This window comes from Somniosus microcephalus, chromosome 27 (genome assembly GCF_052327205.1).
Source record: "Somniosus microcephalus isolate GS21.2 chromosome 27, FLI_Smic_1.0, whole genome shotgun sequence".
Classification (NCBI taxonomy): Eukaryota; Metazoa; Chordata; class Chondrichthyes; order Squaliformes; family Somniosidae; genus Somniosus; species Somniosus microcephalus.
Window position 1 is genome coordinate 37899507 of NC_141013.1, and position 14118 is coordinate 37913624.

General features: G+C 47.2%; 2 protein-coding genes across 5 annotated transcripts in view; one reads left to right on the top strand and one right to left on the bottom strand.

Moving 5' to 3' along the window:
- Window positions 1-5593, bottom strand: part of saxo2 (stabilizer of axonemal microtubules 2) — a 91347-nt gene extending 85754 nt beyond the window's left edge. Inside the window, exon 1 of the mRNA XM_085968868.1 lies at window positions 5427-5593. Coding sequence (XP_085824994.1) covers window positions 5427-5467 — 41 coding nt within the window. The 5' untranslated portion in view covers window positions 5468-5593. The remainder of the gene's footprint in view (window positions 1-5426) is intronic.
- A 56-nt stretch (window positions 5594-5649) lies between these two features.
- efl1 (elongation factor like GTPase 1) overlaps window positions 5650-14118 on the top strand; it is a 369111-nt gene continuing 360642 nt past the window's right edge. For 3 of the 4 annotated variants that reach the window (XM_085968864.1, XM_085968867.1, XM_085968865.1), the window contains exon 1: window positions 5651-5742. The gene's annotated coding sequence lies outside the window, so the exon portion shown is untranslated. Of the gene's footprint in view, window positions 5743-14118 lie in introns of all 4 variants that reach the window. The other variant, XM_085968866.1, reaches the window with a different exon arrangement.

Sequence of the window (14118 nt, forward strand, 5' to 3'; positions counted from 1 at the left end):
GGCGGATAGGGAGTTGGTGGTAGGCCGACTTAAGGTCGATGGTAGAGAATACTCGGTACTGTGCAATCTGATTGACCATATCAGATATGCGGGGAAGGGGGTATGCGTCCAGCTGGGTGTACCGGTTTATGGTTTGGCTGTAGTCGATGACTAGGCGGTTTTTATCGCCGGTCTTAACGACTACGACCTGGGCACGCCAGGGGCTGTTGCTCCTCTCGACGATGCCCTCTTTCAGGAGACGCTGCACCTCAGAGCTAATAAAAGCTCTGTCCCCGGCGCTGTACCGCCTGCTCTTGGTAGCGACGGGTTTACAGTCGCGGGTGAGGTTGGCGAACAGGGAGGGGGGCGGAACCCTGAGGGTGGATAGGCCGCAGGTGGTACGCGGTGGGCGGTTTAAAGGCTGTTGGTTGTCGACTGTGAGTGGGGGGAGGGGTCCACCGTATGCCAAAGTGACACTTTGAAGGTGGGATTGGAAATCCAGCCCTAGTAGGACGGCAGCGCAGAGTTGGGGCAGGACGAGAAGTTTAAAATTTTTATACTCCGTGCCCCTAACCGACAGGGTCACAACACAGTATCCGCTGATGTCTGTTGAATGGGACCTCGACGCCATCGAGATCCGGTTGCGCGTTGGCTGGACAGTGAGGGAGTAGTGGCTCACCGTGTCTGGATGGATGAAACTCTCCGTGCTTCCGCTGTCGAACAGGCAGGTCGTGGCGTGGCCGTTTATTTTGATGTCCATCATGGACTTGGACAGGTGATGCGGGCGAGCTTGGTCCAGTGTGACGGAGGCTAGTGTATGGCTGAGCGAGCTGCTGTAGTCTGCGGGTGAGGCTGTGGTCGGGTCTGAAGACAAGGTGGCGGTCGAGTGTGGTGAACAAAATGGCGGTGCCCACGACGTTGCATAAAATGGCGGAGAAGATGGCCGCCCCCACAACTCACATGAGGCACTGCCGGTGTCGGTGGCCTTGATCAAAGATGGCCGCCCCACGACTCACACGAGGGGATACTGGCATCTGTGGCCTTGATGAAAGATGGCCGCCCCCACAACTCGCATGAGGCACTGCTGGCATCTGTGACTTTCCCCCTGCAGGCCTTCGCGAAGTGGCCTTTCTTGTGGCAGTCGGAGCAGGTCGCGTTTCTTGCAGGGCAGCGCGCCCTCGGGTGTTTCGCCTGGCCACAGAAAAAGCAGCCGGCGGCCCGATCGCGGGGCTCCGATGTCGCAGCCGGTACCGGGGGTGGCGGTCCCGATCGGGTCCGGGACGCCGACGCTGAGGTTGGTCCCAGAGGCGGCGGTGCGAGGGGTATTGCGGTCGGGGTCGGGCCCGAGTCCCAGGGTCGCGCAGCACAGTACCTGGAATATGCCTCGAGGTCCCGATGGGCCACTTCCAGAGAGCGAGCGAGGGCTGCAGCTGTGTTCAGGTCGAGGTCCTTTGATTCGAGCAGTCTTTGCCGTGAGTAGTCGGACCGAAGGCCTTTCACGAAGGCATCACGGATATTCTCTTCAGTATTTTCTGCAGCCGTTACAGCTTTAAAGTCACAGTCCCTGCCGAGTGTTTGTAGCGCCCATAAAAATTCATCTACAGACTCTCCTGGCTGTTGCGGGCGGGATCTTAGGAGATGTCTGGCATACATAGAATTTACCAGGCTCCGGTACTGCTCTTTCAGCAGGTTGAGGGCGGCCTCGTATGTAGTAAGGTCCTGGATGAGTGCAAATACTTTAGGGCTCACTTGGGCGGTCAGAACTCTTAGTTTGGATCTCTGAGGCACGCCGGATTCTCCCAGGTAGGATTCGAAACAGCTCAGCCAGTGTTTGAAGTCGAGAGCTGAGTTTGCTGCCTGTGGGTTTAGATCCAGGTACGGCGGTCGGAGGGCTCGCAGCCAGGCCGGCTGCTGTGGCTGTTGTAGCTGGGCGTCTGATTGGTCATTTGGCTGCTCCGTTAAAGACATTTCAAAATTTAGCCAATAAAATTGATATACCTATCAATTCATCCAATGAAAAGCGACGAGTTAAGACAGTAACTATAGGTTTTTATTGGCTAAATAACAGAGCCCACCCTCGTGGGTGATCGGATCCAACAAGGAGGAATACCAGCCAGTCGACCACCTTTATACCTGGGCAAGTAGGTGGAGCCATGGGCGGAGTCAGCAGTGGTCAGCCCAGGTATAACGGCGTGACAAGAGGCGACCTCGTGTAGTGATACAACAGTGTAAACAGTGATAACCATAGTGTAACGATATAACAGTGATAACCATAGTGTAACGATAGTGAACGATAAAAGTGGTTTACCACACAAGGCCACTGCGAAGGCTCTGCCACCAATGGAAGGGAAAGGTGAGGGTAGGATGCACAAAATATCAAAGTCAGAGAACAGAAGAGTGCCGTTTCTATACTGATCGCAGGCGGGCTTGATGCTGACAGTGAACGCCTAATTTTGAGCCCAACACAGTTCAAAGTGTCAGAATTTGTTACAACTTCAAAATAATCTTTAATAAAAAGAAAAAAAATGTAATTATTTCCTACTGTTTTTTCTGATCCAGAAATTTACATTCGCTTGCCAATCTACAGAAAAAACAGTAACTATTGATTGACTTCAGGATACACCTAAGGGAAATGGGCTGGTCCCTATTTAAAGCAATTAGGGTTTGTGGCCTTCAAGGGACACAGATGCACCTGAGCAGCAGAATAATACACATTCCATTACATAATGTTCCTATTGTTATAAACATCACATCTTTCAATGCCACAGGAGATGCACTTTTTTTTCCTCAATATGTAGCTTTGTAATCAGTATGAGACAGAATTTTAAACTCTTCTTCCTTCTTCTTCTTCTTAGGCAGTCCTTCGGGAACCGAGGATGACTTGCTTCCATATTAAGAATGAGTTCTCAGGTGACTGATGAGTCCAATGCGGGACCTACAGTCTCTGTCACAGGTGGGGCAGACAGTGGTTGAAGGGGCGGGCGGGTGGGGTGCTTGGGTTGACGTGCGCTCCTTGCGCTGCCTGCGCTTGGCTTCCACTTGCTCCCGGCGAAGAGACTTGAGGTGTTCGGCGCCTTCCCGGATGCTTCTCCTCCACTTTGTGCGGTCTTGGGCCAGGGATTCCCAGGTGTCGGTGGGGATGTTACACTTTTTCAAGGAGGCTTTGAGGGTGTCCTTGAAGCGTTTCCTCTGCCCACCTGGGGATCTCTTGCTGTGTCGGAGCTCCGAGTAGAGCGCTTGTTTTGGGAGTCTCGTATCGGGCATGTGGACGATGTGACCCGTCCATCAGAGCTGATTGAGCGTGGTCAAAGCTTCGATGCTGGGGATGTTGGCCTGAGCAAGAACACTGACATTGGTGCGCCTATCCTGCCAATGGATTTGCAGGATCTTGCGGAGGCAGCGTTGGTGGTACCTCTCCAGTGCTTTGAGGTGCCTGCTGTACATGGTCCATGTCTCTGAGGCATACAGCAGGGCGGGTATCACTGCTGCTCTGTAGACCATGAGCTTAGTGCCAGGTTTGAGGTCCTGGTCTTCAAACACTCTCTTCCTCAGGTGACCGAAGGCTGCACTGACACACTGAAGGCGGTGTTGGACTTCGTTGACGATGTCTGCCCTTGTTGACAGTAGGCTCCCGAGGTATGGAAAGTGGTCCACGTTGTCCAAGGCCTTGTCGCGGATTTTGATAATCGGGGAGCAGTACTGTGTGGCGGGGGCAGGTTGGTAGAGGACCTTTGTCTTACGGCTGTTTAGTGTAAGGCCCATGCTCTCGTACGCTTCGGTGAAAGTGTTGACGATGGTTTGGAGTTCGATCTCCGAGTGAGCACAGACGCAAGCGCCATCTGCGTACTGTAATTCGATGACAGAGGATGGAATGACCACAGGAGATGCACTTTTTTCCCTCAATATGTAGCTTTGTAATCAGTATGAGACAGAATTTTAAACTAGTTCCAAATATAGATGTGTTTTTTTTGGAGGTGGTACCTTACACTAAGAAAAAAATAATAACAACACTTCTTGCAAAGGATTTAAAAAAAATAATTACAGCTCGTGATGGCAGGCAGTGAGCACGATGTAATGCAAGCGTCACTGGACATCTACATCCGCAATAGTTTCCATTATAGTCAAAAGCATTAAAATCAGCTCTGGTGAAGAATAATATTAATACCTCTAAAGCACTTTAAGATTCTCTGCATTATAGAAATGCAAGTTGTTGTTCTATATAGGGTAGTGTGCAGCCAACCAACTCCAGTGAACAATTTTGCTATCATTATAACAGTCACTGTACTTCAAAGCTGTGTGAAGCACTTTGAGGCATTTCAATGTGGTGAGGCACTATATGAATGCAAGTATTATTTCATTTGATCATAACACGATTGATACATAATAATGGAATATAAAATAGGTGCAAAACAACTATGGTTGCAAGTCAAACCTTGTCCACTATCGAAATTATTATAAGCAAACTGATATGAATTTCAGCAAATAGTACAGATCCAAATCCCAAAATGTATCCTGGACTTTGGCCTCAAATAGAGTGCCCCCTAAGTAATTGCAATAAGAATGGCAAACATTGTTTTATGGGGAAAGGAAACGGGTTCATAAACTTACAAGAATTGCTAAGGTAGGCCGCTAAGATCTAACTTGACTTAACCCTGAAGTGCAGTTTCATCTGCCAGTGGATTCAGGATCAGTTCTAAAAGAAAGGCTTACATTTATATAGCGCCTTTCATGACCACTGGACGTCCCAAAGCATTTCACAGCCAATGAAGTACCTTTAAAGTGTAGTCACTGTTGCAAAGTAGGAAACGCGGCAGCCAAGTTACACACAGCAAACAGCAATGTGACAATGACCAGGCAATCTGTTTCATAAGAACATAAGAACATAAGAAATAGGAGCAGGAGTAGGCCAATCGGCCCCTCGAGCCTGCTCCGCCATTTAATAAGATCATGGCTGATCTGATCCAAACCGCCAATCTACTATCGCAGAACCATCTCCTGAATCTAACAGAATTAGACACACGAAATAGGAGCAGGATCAGGCTACACGGCCCCTGGGCCCACTCCGCTACACACAGGGCCATGTCCAATCCGAACCTAGACTCATGTCTAAATTCAGTGATGTTGATTGAGGGATAAACATTGGCCGGGACACCGGGGATAACTCCCCTGCTCTTCTTCGAAATAGTGCCGCGGGATCTTTAACGTCCACGGAGAGGATTTAACGTCTCATCTGAAAGGCGGCACCGCCGACAGTGCGGCACTCCCTCAGCACTGCACGGGAGTGTCAGCCTAAAGTTTGCGCTCAGGTCTCTGGAGCGGGGCTTGAACCCACAACCCTTCTGACTCCGAGGCGAGAGAGAGAGATGCTGCTTGCTGCCCACTGTCCTATTAAATGAAACTGGAGCTCTGTCACTTTGCAGAGGGTTTTTATTCCCTGCTGAACTTACCCACAGTTACAAATATCGCAGATGCATTTCCTTCGGGTCATCGTGGCCGGTGTGTGGGTTTAAAAAAAATTATATATATATATTATTTATATAAATAAACTCTGTCTGCAGGTTAACAGTCTTTGCATGGCAGGCGGGAGCCGGCTGGAAAGCGGCCTGAGCCTCTTTCGCTGCCTTTATTGTGTCGGGAGCGTCTCCAGGCAGGCAACCGTCGCCTGGCAACCGCCGCGTCTCGGCAACGGCGCAGCGCGGGGTCAGGGGTGAGGAGTCAGAGGGTGCAGGCCTGGGCAGGCGGCACCGAGCCTCCCGGCGGCAGGTAGGCTTCCTGCGCTCGATCCTTTGCGAGACGGCGGCTAATTTGACGGGAGGAGCGGCTCGGTCAGCGTTGTTGACGCTTCTCTTCTTCTTGTAGCTGCGTCGGGCCTCTCTAGCCCGGGCTTCGCGCTTCCCTCGAACCCCCGTCCCTGTCAGCCCGGTGGGGTTGGAGCCCGGCCAGTGCTCGGGCCCTGGGTCGCTGCTCAGTCCATTCCCTGAAGCACTCGCGGTGACCCGGGGTGCCCAGGAGAGTGCCCCAGCCCCAAGGTGGCAGGCAGTGCTGAGAAACATAGAAACATAGAAGATAGGAGCAGGAGTCGGCCATTCGGCCCCTCGAGCCTGCTCTGCCATTTAATGAGATCATGGCTGATCATCCAAACTCAGTACCCTGTCCCTGCCTTCTCCCCATATCCCTTGATCCCTTTAGCTTTAAGAAATATATCTAACTCCTTCTTGAATATATTTAATGAATTGGCCTCTACTGCCTTCTGTGGTAGAGAATTCCACAGGTTCACCACTCTCTGAGGCTTGGAGCGCTCTCGCCGTGTGAGGAGGCCGGCTGGCCGCATGGTTGGCCTCTTGTAAAGCTTCCTTTCACCTTGCTCCAGCACTGTGTGTGTATGTGTGTCAGCCCCAGCTTCAGATGATGAAGTGTCGCCCAGCTGGCACTCCTGCCTTTGGGTCAGGAGGTTCCAGTCCCACTCCTCGAGACTCAAGCGCTAAAATCTGGCCCGACACTCCAGGGCAGTGCTGAGGGAGTACCGCACTGTCGGCGGTGCCGCCTTTTGGATGAGATGTTAAACTGTGTCCCCAGTCTGCTCTCTCGGGTGGTTGTAAAAGATCCCACGGCACTATTTGAGAAAGAGCGGTGGAGTCAGGACCCTGGTGTCCTGGATGAAATTTATCCTTTAATCAACATCAGTAAAACAGATTATCTGGTTGTTATCACATTGCTGTTTGTGGGAGCTTGCTGTGTGCAAATTGGCTGCCCGTTTCCTATATTACAACAGTGACTACGCTTCAAATGTACTTTACTGGCTGTAAAGCGCTTTGAGATGTCCGGTGGTCGTGAAAGGTGCTATGTAAACGTCAGTCTTTCTTTACGGGAGCTGTCTGACCTGCTGTGTATTTCTGGCATTTTCTGTTTTTATTTCAGATTTTCAGCATAGATGATGCCAATATAACATTTTTCCATTTTCTGCACCAGCTATCCTGTGGCCTCTCCAAGCGTAACTGATGATTAGAGGCCGAATTAGGATCAGTTTTTGTGCTGTGGGCCCACTTCAGCTAAACCCATTGCATGTAGCTCGGGTTGCCAACTCCGGTTTCACATCATCCTCACGTGACCGCCATCGAGGCTTCCATCACATCACCTCCCGCTCCAAACCTTCTGCCCCCACACCCCCGCCATTGGTTGCCCAACACACCTATTCTTGCGGTGCACCGCTTTCCCAGTTCAATTGAAAAGGAACACTCTTCATTACCCGATTGAATGATTCTTGATTGTCAGTCAAACAGCCTTTTTTCCCACCTCCAATGTTTTTATTAACTAATAAACAAATGTGTTCAAAGAACAACAACAAATTGCATTTATACAGCGCCTTTAACATAGTATAACATCCCAAGGCGCTTCACTGGAGCGTTAAAAAACAAAATTTGACACCAAGCCAAATAAGGAGATACAGGAGACTTTGGTTTATCTGGAGGTTGTATGTCCAGAAACCTCGATCTACCGGCAGAAATCAGGAGCTGTTTTGTTAGGTTTTTTTTCCCCAACAGTCAGGCTCTGGAAAGTCTCTCTGAAGCTGTTGCTAAGCTACAGAGACGCTTCCAAGGTACGGGCCGACTGTTTAGAAGCTGTTGCTAAGCAACAGTGTTTGTTGTCAGATACGGAGATGAAAACCTCCGTATGCTTCAACATTAACGCTGGTATGTCCGGCAGTTTTGATAGATCGGCAACAGCTCGGTCCCGTCGGTGCCGGATATAACAAAGTTTCCTGTATTAGGGCAGATGACCAAATGCTTGCTCAAAGGTAGGTTTTAAGGAGTGTCTTAAAGGAGGAAAGAGAGGTAAAGAGACGGAGAGGTTTATGGAGGGAATTCCAGAGCTTAGGGCCTAGGCAACAGAAGGCACAGCCACCACTGGTGAAGCAATTAAAATCAGGGGTGCTCAACATACGAACATACGAATTAGGAGCAAGAGTAGGCCATTCGGCCCTTTGAGCCTACTCCGCCATTCAATAAAATCATGGCTGATCCGATTACTCCACATTCCCGCCTACCCACGATAACTTTTCACCCCCTTGCTTATCAAGAATCTATCTACCTCTGCTTTAAAAATATTCAAAGACTCTGCTTCCATCGCCCTCTGAGGAAGAGAGTTCCAAAGACTCACGACCCTCTGTGAGAAAAAATTTCTCCTCATCTCTGTCTTAAATGGGCGACCCCTTATTTTTAAACAGTGACCCCCAGTTCTAGATTCTCCCACAAGAGGAAACATCCTCTCCACATCCACCCTGTCCAGACCCCTCAGGATCTTATATGTTTCAATCAAGTCACCTCTTACTCTTCTAAACTCCAGCGGATACAAGCCTAGCCTGTCCAACCTTTCCTCATAAGACAACCCGCCCATTCCAGGTATTAGTCTAGTAAACCTTCTCTGAACTGCTTCCAGTGCATTTACATCCTCCCTTAAATAAGGAGACCAATACTATACACAGTACTCCAGATGTGGTCTCACCAATGCCCTGTATAACTGAAGCATAACCTCCCTACTTTTGTATACAGTTCCCCTCGCAATAAACAATAACATTCTATTAGCTTTCCTAATTACTTGCTGTACCTGCATAGTAACCTTTTGTGATTCATGCACTAAGACACCCAGATCCCTCTGCATCTCAGAGCTCTGCAATCTCTCACCATTTAGATAATTATGCTTCTTTTTTATTCTTCCTGTCAAAATGGACAACTTCACATTATACTCCATTTGCCAGATCTTTGCCCACTCACTTAACCTATCTATATCCCCTTGTAGCCTCCTTATGTCCTCTTCACAATTTACTTTCCTACCTGCCTTTGTGTCATCATCAATCATACCTTTGGTCCCTTCATCCAAGTCATTTATATAAATTGTAAAAAGTTGAGGCCCCAGCACTGATCCCTGTGGCACACCACTCGTTACATCTTGCCAATCAGAAAATGACCCATTTATGCCTACTCTGTTTCCTGTTAGCTAGCCAATCTTCTATCCATGCCAATATGTTACCCCCTACACCATGAGCTTTTATTTTCCGCAATAACCTTTGATGTGGCACCTTATCAAATGCCTTCTGGAAAACTAAGTACAGTACATCCACTGGTTCCCCTTTATCCACAGCACATGTTACTTCCTCAAAGAACTGCAATAAATTGGTTAAACATGATTTCCCTTGCACAAAACCTGCCTGATTACTTTGAATTTTTCTAAGTACCCTGCTATAACGCCTTTAATAATACTGTAGCTTCTAACATCTTCCCTATGACAGATGTTAAGCTAACTCGCCTATAGTTTCCTGCTTTCTGTCTCCCTCCCTTTTTGAATAAAGGAGCTACATTCGCTATTTTCCAATCTAATGGAACCTTCCTCGAATGTAGGGAATTTTGGAAAATTAAAACCAACGCATCAACTATCTCACTAGCCACTTCTTTTAAGACCCTAGGATGAAGCCCATCAGGACCCGGGGACTTGTCAGCCCGCAGCTCCAACAATTTGCTCAGTACCACTTCCCTGGTGATAATTTTCTTGAGTTTCTCCTCCCTTCCATTTCCTGATTTACAGCTATTTCTGGGATGTTACTTGTATCCTCTATAGTGAAGACTGATGCAAAATACCTGTTCAATTCAACTGCCATCTCCTTATTTTCCATTATTAATTCCCCAGACTCACTTTTTATAGGACCAACGCTCACTTTGTTAACTCTTTTTAAAATATGTATAGAAACTCTTACTATCTGTTTTAAAATTTCTAGCTAGCTTTCTCTCGTACTCTAATTTTTCTCTCCTTATTAATCTTTTAGTCATTCTTTGCTATTTTTTATATTCTGTCCAATCTTCTGACCTGCCACCCATCTTTGCGCAATTATATGCTTTTTCTTTAAGTTTAATAATATCTTTAACTTTTTTAGTTAACCACGGATGGTGGGTTCTACCCTTGGAATTTTTCTTTCTTGTTGGAATGTATATATTCTGTGTATTTTGAAATATCCCCTTAAATGTCTGCCACTGCCACTGCCACTCTATTGACCTGTCCCTTAACCTAATTGGCCCGTTCACTTTAGCTAGCTCTGCTTTCATGCCCTCAGAATTGCCCTTATTTAAGTTTAAAATACTAGTCTTGGACCCACTCCTCTCTCTCAAACTGAATGTAAAATTCAATCATATTATGATCGCTGCTACCTAGGGGTGCCTTCACTATGAGGTCATTAATTAATCCTATCTCGTTGCACAATACCAGGTCTAGTATAGCCTGCTCTCCGGTTGGCTCCAGAACGTGCTGTTGTAAGAAACTATCCTGAAAACATTCCATGAACTCCTCATCTATGCTACCTTTGCCCATCTGATTTTTCCAGTCTATATGCAGATTAAAATCCCCCATGATTATTGCCGTACGCGTCTGACAAGCTCCCGTTATTTCTTCCTTTATACTCCATCCTACCATGTGGTTACTGTTAGGGGGCCTGTACACCACTCCCACAAGTGACTTCTTGCCTTTATTATTTCTCATCTCTACCCAAATCGCTTCTACATCCTGGTTCCCTGAACTTAGGTCATCCCTCTCTATTGTGCTAATACCATCATTAATTAACAGAGCCACCCCTCCATCTTTTCCCACCTTCCTGTCCTTCCTAAATGTCATGTACCCTTCAATATTCAGGTCCCAATCTATGTCATCCTGCAGCCAAGAGGCCAAAATGAGAGGAGAGCAGAGATCTCAGAGGGTGGTTGTGGGGGTGGAGGAGATTATAGAGATAGGGAGGGGCGAGGCCATAGAGGGATTTGAAAACAAGGATGAGAATTTTAAAATCGAGGCGCTGCTTAACCAGGAGCCAGTGTAGGTCAGTAAGCACAGGGGTGATGGGTGAACGGGACTTTTTGGATGATCTCGTTTACGAGGGTAGAACGTGGGAGGCTGAGGCTGGTCAGGAGTGCGTTGGAATAGTCAAGTCTAGAGATAACAAAGGCATGGATAAGGGTTTCAAAAGCAGATGAGCTGAGGCAGAAAATTAAAAAAAAAAAAGTGTCCAGGAGATTAATCTTCAGTTCATGGAGACTCCAGGACAGTCCTGGAGGGGTGGTACTCTCCATAACACTCCTACAAACAGGAGCGCATCAGGCCACGTTGGATTTGATCCCAGCAGTGAAAGGCAAGCATCTAATCCACTGCATCACTGCGTTTCTGTACATTCACATGTTATTGATTGGGAAAAGCTGTCACCTCAGCTGGTTTCAGTTGACAAAAATCACTGGCAGTGGGAGGCTCTGGCCCATTGGAGCCAATCATCCTCTGGTTTTATACCTGCGAATTTTGGTTAAACTTATTCTAGGGAGTTTCCCCTCCCATAAAAAGTTCAGATATATCAGTTTGTTTTTTCCGAATCAGCCTACCTGCACTGCCAAAGGAATAATATAGTTCAGCTTGGACATTATGTTCAGCTTTAAAAATACAGAAAGACTTGCATTTACATAGCACCTTTCACGACCACTGGGCGTCTCAACGCGCTTTACAGCCAGTGAAGTACTTTTTGAAATGTAGTCACTGTTATAACGTAGGAAACGCAGCACAGCAAGCTCCCACAAACAGCAATGTGATAATGACCAGATAATCTGTTTTTTAAGTGATGTTGATTGAGGGATAAATATTGGCCAGGACACCAGGGATAACTCCGCTGTCCTTCTTTGAAATAGTGCCATGTGATCTTTTACATCCACCTGAGAGGGCAGACGGGGCCTTGGTTTAACGTCTCATCTGAAAGACGGCACCTCCGACAGTGCAGCACTCCCTCAGCACTGCACTGGAGTGTCAACGTAGATTTTTGTGCTCAAGCCTCTAGAGTGGGACTTGAACCCACAACCTTCTGACTCCGAGGCGAGGGTGCTACCCACTGAGCCACGGCTAACATACAGCTAGGTCTGTTAACCTTGCTTGCCTTTCCTAATACAAAAAAATACTGCAGATGCTGGAACTCTGAAATAAAAACAGAAAATGCTGGAGACGCTCAGCAGGTCAGGCAGCATCGGTGAAGAGAGAAACAGAGTTAACGTTTCAGGTCGATGAGCTTTCGTCAGAACTGGAAAAAAGCAGGAAATGGATCAGATTTTTAAGCAAGTGTAGGGGCTGGGAAAGTGGGGAGGGGATGAAAGAACAAAAGGGGAGGCCTGTGATAGGATAGAAGGCAGGAGAGGCTAAGAGACATTGAGAGATATTCAAGGCAAAAGGAGATGGTATCTCCTAATGTTCACCGGTAGTTTGTATGTTTCAACATCTCTTAAGTGATGTGGCCCCAAACAGACCATCCCTTTTAGAAGACCAAATATGGTCATTCATTGTGCAGACACCTGCCATTAAACAGAAGGATCTGTAATGGTGGTGATATGTTTTCAGCCTATTTTGTACTCTTTACCCTTTGTATGTGGGGAGACTGTTTTTGTAGCAGTCTAGGGGATTCAAAGTCACTACAAACAGTAAGGGGGAAATTAGGCATCCTTGCTGTATGTCGTTAACCAGCTGAAAGATAGGGGGATCATACCGTTTAATGTAACTGAAACTAGAGGAGCCACGTACAGAGCTGATGTCCACCTGGGATATAGACAGGAAACCTGGCAGGAAAACTCATTTCTACTGGGTGTAGACGAGGTACCTCCACGTGCTATTGACCGCCTTCTCAGCACCTGACGGATAGGTTCTGGTGGGATACTGTGCAATCCCCCTTAGGGTCTCTGAATGCTTTTCACATATCCCACCTGAGTGCTGTGAATGGCCCGGGCCCTTGGAATTCTAAGACCCCCGAAGCCAATTTCTTTAGTAGGTCTCACCTCTGTGTTGAGAATGTAGATTCTGCAGCTCGTCTCGGTGGTGCAGAAGAGAGGGCACTGAGCTGTAAGGAATGCAGAGGGGCAAGGCTGTTGCTTCAGAGTGGGTGCCAGGCTACGAGGGGCATGGAGAGGAAATAGTGCTCCAAAAATGTAGTGAAAAATCCAAAGCTATTGTTCCGGTTTTGGCGGTTATATTTTTAGCATTTAAGGATATTTTACATTCTTTTACATAAAGGATAAATGATTGCTTCCTTTGGTTTCTACATTACAAATCCATCAAAAAATAACTGCTGTATCTTTGTACACGATCAAATAGGGCCAGAAATATATCAAAATGGAGGAATGCAGATTTCCCATTCCTTGTCAACCAAAAATATTCGTTTTAATCGGCCAAATTACTTCTAAGATAATAAAAATGAAAATACTTTTTCATAGTCACAACCCTGTATGATTGCTCTCTCTCCTCCCACTTTTGCCACTGGAATCAAAACTAGGGGGTAGAAATTTGTCTCGGATGGCCTGATAATTAATTCCGTTGACGGTTAAAGAACTAACGATCAGGCGCTGCGTATAACGGGCGGCCAATCCGATACTGCCCGTTTTGCGCCACTGCCCAAGATGAATTTCTACCCCCTAGACCTTTATGCTCGCCGCCCATTTGATGCATTTACTGACTGTACCTGTTCTTGCTGATTGCAAATACAGACCTTCATAAGTATTTGTCATTGGATTTGCTCAAACATGTTCCAGTCCAAACTGTATCACTTTAATGCATTCTATACAAAAGAAACCAATCAGCTTTGGTTTCCGCTCCCACATACATTGGCACATCATCACTGGAATTAAAAAGAATTAAGTGTCTGAAGCAGTAAACTCAGGTGAAGTGCAGCCTAATGAGTACAACAGGAGAGAAACAGAGGGTGCGAGAACACACTGTATACAGGGATAGTGAGAAAGACAAAATGGCAGCAGCAGGGAGGCTAGTAGAAATATAGAAACATAGAAACATAGAAGATAGGAGCAGGAGTAGGCCATTCGGCCCCTCGAGCCTGCTCCGCCATTCAAGCAATCATGGCTGATCATCCAATTTCCGTACCCGGTCCCTGCTTAGAGCAGGGAAAGATGCAGCAACAGGCTCAGGCAGTCCGAGAGAAAGTGAGATATGGCACAGGGGGGGAAGAAGAAGAACCGCTTGCATTTTGATAGTGTCTTTCACATCCTCACTGTTGTAATGTAGGAAACGCGGGAGCCAGTTTGAGCACAGCAAGGTCCCACAAACAGCAATGAGATAGTGACCAGTTAATCT